General features: G+C 38.9%; 1 protein-coding gene across 1 annotated transcript; it reads left to right on the forward strand.

The window, feature by feature from the left end:
* Positions 1-1,105: 1,105 nt before the first annotated feature.
* On the forward strand, positions 1,106-2,631 carry IFNL1 (interferon lambda 1). The gene is made up of 6 exons (XM_088482152.1): positions 1,106-1,261; positions 1,455-1,526; positions 1,950-2,084; positions 2,233-2,282; positions 2,320-2,332; positions 2,413-2,631. Exons 1-6 carry the CDS (start codon positions 1,118-1,120, stop codon positions 2,629-2,631), a joined length of 633 nt encoding a protein of 210 aa, XP_088338278.1. The 5' UTR covers positions 1,106-1,117.
* Positions 2,632-3,956: the final 1,325 nt, after the last annotated feature.

A 3,956-nucleotide genomic window follows, 5' to 3' on the forward strand; every position in this document is an offset into this window, starting at 1 on the left:
GCCTCTTTACCGCAGCGAAGCAGGAAGCACTATCGATGAGATGTAAGAACATCTCATCGGCTGGAGAGGGGGAGTGATAACTCCCCCCTCCAGCGCTACCCGCTAGAGATCACAGAGCATCAGCCTAGTGCTGATGCCTGCGTCTCTGTCCCGGCCGGCTCCACTGAGAATGCGTGGGATTTCGCAAGTATCGCATAGCGCCCCTGTCATTTACTGCCCAGACCCCCGATCATACATCGGGGAGAAGCGGTATCAGTGCACATAATGTGCACTGATACCGCTTCTGGACTTCATACATCTCCCCCATTGTTTCTAAGTTACACTACAGTTGGCACTAATGTAGCAATCTAGTATTAATAGGAACCTGGAGTAGAGAATATATGGAGAAACATATTTAAAGACTTTGGTCTCAGACAGAGGCCGTCCTTAGACAGCATATACATTCACAACGTTCTGATGTTTTACTTTGTACAGGCAGAAGTGGTTATGTAATAATGTTCCTCTACATCATTTCCATAGCAGGATGGGAAGAAAAAGAAACGTTCTGTAAAGGTTCTCAGCAGGTGCAGTCTGCATTCTCCTATCACTTACCTATAAGAGGGCTGTGTTCCTGTGTGACAGAGGAATCCTCACTATGTGCAGGACTCTGACCTGTAACAAAAGAAAGGTGCTTCTTGTGTGACAGTACAAAGTATATAACGTATCCTTCTCACCTGTATCGTTACGAAAGTGAAAGTTGCATAGAAGTTCCCAGTGGCTGTTGTCACCTCTCTCTTGTCACTTGTGTTTCTGGATGAAAGAGAAATGATCTTACCATCATAAAAACTAAGAAATTTCACTCTTGGAAAAATATATATAAAGGTGGAAACATGGGAGGACTGGACACAGAGCGGAGACCAGCACCGGAGAGACACAGTATAAACCAGCAGGTAAGAATCTACCTATATTCTTTATTATAAAAATAAAGGGTATAATGTTGTGTGCATATAATACATATTGATTGTATTTGTAATAGGAATGCAGTACATATGTAATTGCATTATTAATAGAACTTATAGAAACATCTGTATGAATTATATGTCCTTCTTCTTGTGCAGGAATAGACATTACTATCAGAATGCTGGCAATTACATTGCTGTACTATACCTTCCTGTGGGACACAGCAACAGGACACCCGCTGCAGACACACTGTCATATATCCAGACATAGATCTATACATCCCAGCACTATGTCACAGGTGAAAGCGCTGCAGACCCTACATGTGAGTACAGGTCACAGAGTGATGGTGGGACCTGTGTATAATCTGGATTTGAGCATCAGTGGGAGGTTATAATGTAACGGATGCTGAATAGCTGAGATAACTGAATGTTCGGATAAATAGACCACATATGACAATATATATATGAGGACATGTAGCACAACCTCCACTAATTATTGTGTCTCTGTTTCCAAAGGAAAGGAAAGAAAAGACAATGAAATGTAACCCTGGGCTCCGTCTGAAGAAGTTCCCAAACTGTGATTTACAGGTATTAGTTTTGGTCATCTTCTCTTCACTTTATTATTCCCCGACCTGTCAATCATCTCCTATCTTTAATAAATGGTTATTTGCTGTAATCTACGTTACATGGAAATAAATGTTAGACAGTATATGCAATCAGAGGAAATTGCTGTGAACTTTTTTCTTTTGATAATGATTTCTATAAAAGTGGTAAAATAATTAACAAATAAAACACTTTGGAAAAATCATAACGGATATTGTGCATGTTTTAAACAGAAATATTGATTTTTTTTACAATTAAAATGTACCCAATGTCTTTCCTCTCTATCTAGCTTGTTAGTTCTCTAGTGTTACTTTCTCACATCTCCACCATCCATCAGTCTGCTCTCATAATACTGGGAGATTCTCTGTCACTGTACAGTGTACTCACCACTCACCTCTCTCCTCTTAGGGGAACGAAAGACTGACGCTCACACAGCTCAGGGTGTCACTGGCTGTAAATGTCCTGGAAAATATGACCATGACCAGACTGGTGAGAGAAAATCTGGAAACGTTCTCCATTCTCCAGACAGATCTGTCCAAATGTGTAAGTTCCAGCATTGTAACATCTGAGAAGGTGTCATGCTATTTTTTGGGGTGTGTACAGAAAACTAAATTAACCTCCCGAGTGTGTCTTCATCACTGGGGGTAATGCTCCCTCACACGGCTCATTTTATTGTTTTATATTTTTTCAGGAGACAGTGAAATCCCCGGAGATGGAGGTGTGTGTGCACAGAGAGGGTAAGTTTATATGGGACATGAGGGAAATGTAGCTGAACTAGACAGCAGAGAAAAGTAGATCTAGTCATTGCCCCGAAAGATTGGGAAGTTACATATTTCACTAAAGTCCAACAAATGATGTTTTATGCTATTAGGTGTCTGCAGAATGTCTACAAGAAGTTGTCCTGCTAAACCTGGTCTGGATCCTGGATGAGGACCTGTGTTTTCTGTTTCATGGGAAGTCACAAGAAAAGACAATACAGAAAAAGGACCCTCAAATCGACATGAAAAGACCTGTTCCAAAGAAACACAGAGGAAGGGGGAAACATAAGAAAAATAAACCAAAAGCCAACCCTTGCTCATCTATATCGTGATTTATGAGTGATTCATAAATCAATTAGAACCACAATCTGAAATCCCAGTACAGAGTAGAAAGAATCAGCACTAACATTTATGATAAAGAAAGAAGGTGAATCTATTTAAAGCATACTTACGATGGGACATGGCATTCCCCTGCCCGACATGATTTTTCTCAAGGAGGAGTTGTCGTTGTTGAGTGTTTGTTTGTATTCTTATAATACTTGTTTTATATATTTATATTTTGCTAATATTAATTTATTGTCTATAATAATTTATTTTGGAAGCTTACTGGTAAGCACTGACGTGACATTGTATTTTCAATGTTTATTTTTTCTTAATAAAGTAGGGAAATGTTTTTTATTGAGCTACTTTTGTTAGCATTTATTAAAATTTTACAATTATTGTTTTCTTTATTTTGTCTTCATAAAGCACTAATCAAAAGGAAAAGATGTGCGGGGATGAGATGTATATCTAATCCTAACCAGCGTAGCACAGAATGAATTCTCGTGTTTAACAGAAATAAAAAAGAGAGTTTAATTAAAATAATATATATATTTTAAACATTTAATAATAAATAAAGGTATTTCTAGTAAGAGTCTTGATATTTGATAATTGATATGGGTGGGCTGGGGTGAAAAACAAACTTGGGAAATTTCAGGAAGCAGCCCTAAATGGGGAGAGTAGAGGATAGGTTGTAAAGGGAGAGGGGTCTGTGAAGCGGGTGGTGGAAATCTTTCACCTGGAGAGATGAACTCTTTAGACCTACTTCACCCCCACTAACCATAATATTAAATCGGTAGCAATACGATTTGATAATTGCATCCTTCCCCTAACTTGTCCTGTCATTATTTGTTTTCTTTTATCAGCTACACATTACATTTATGCAGGGCTGCCATCAGAAATTGTGGGACCCAGTAAAAACTAACCAAGCAGGGCCCCCAATTACTCAACCCCCTCTACTCCACCTGCTCAACATATGCAGAGACACAACCCCCCTAGTTACGGCCCTGATCCCAGAGATTTTATAAAATAAATATGTACTTATATGCCAAGGAGGTGGATTAAACCCAATGTGGACCTAGGCAATTTACTGGATTGGGCCTCCCTCCCCTGGGTTCTGTGTGTAATTAACACATATATATATATATATATATATATATACAGTCAGGTGCATAAATATTGGGACATTGACAGAATTTTCATATTTTGGCCTCTATTCACCACCACAATGGCTTTGAAATGAAACAAACAAGATGTGCTTTAACTGCTGACTTTCAGATGTAATTTGAGGGTAATTACATCCAAATCAGGTGAACGGTATAGGAATTACAACGGTTTC

Source organism: Taudactylus pleione, unplaced genomic scaffold (genome assembly GCF_031769625.1).
Source record: "Taudactylus pleione unplaced genomic scaffold, aTauple2 ptg000282l, whole genome shotgun sequence".
Taxonomy (NCBI): domain Eukaryota; kingdom Metazoa; phylum Chordata; class Amphibia; order Anura; family Myobatrachidae; genus Taudactylus; species Taudactylus pleione.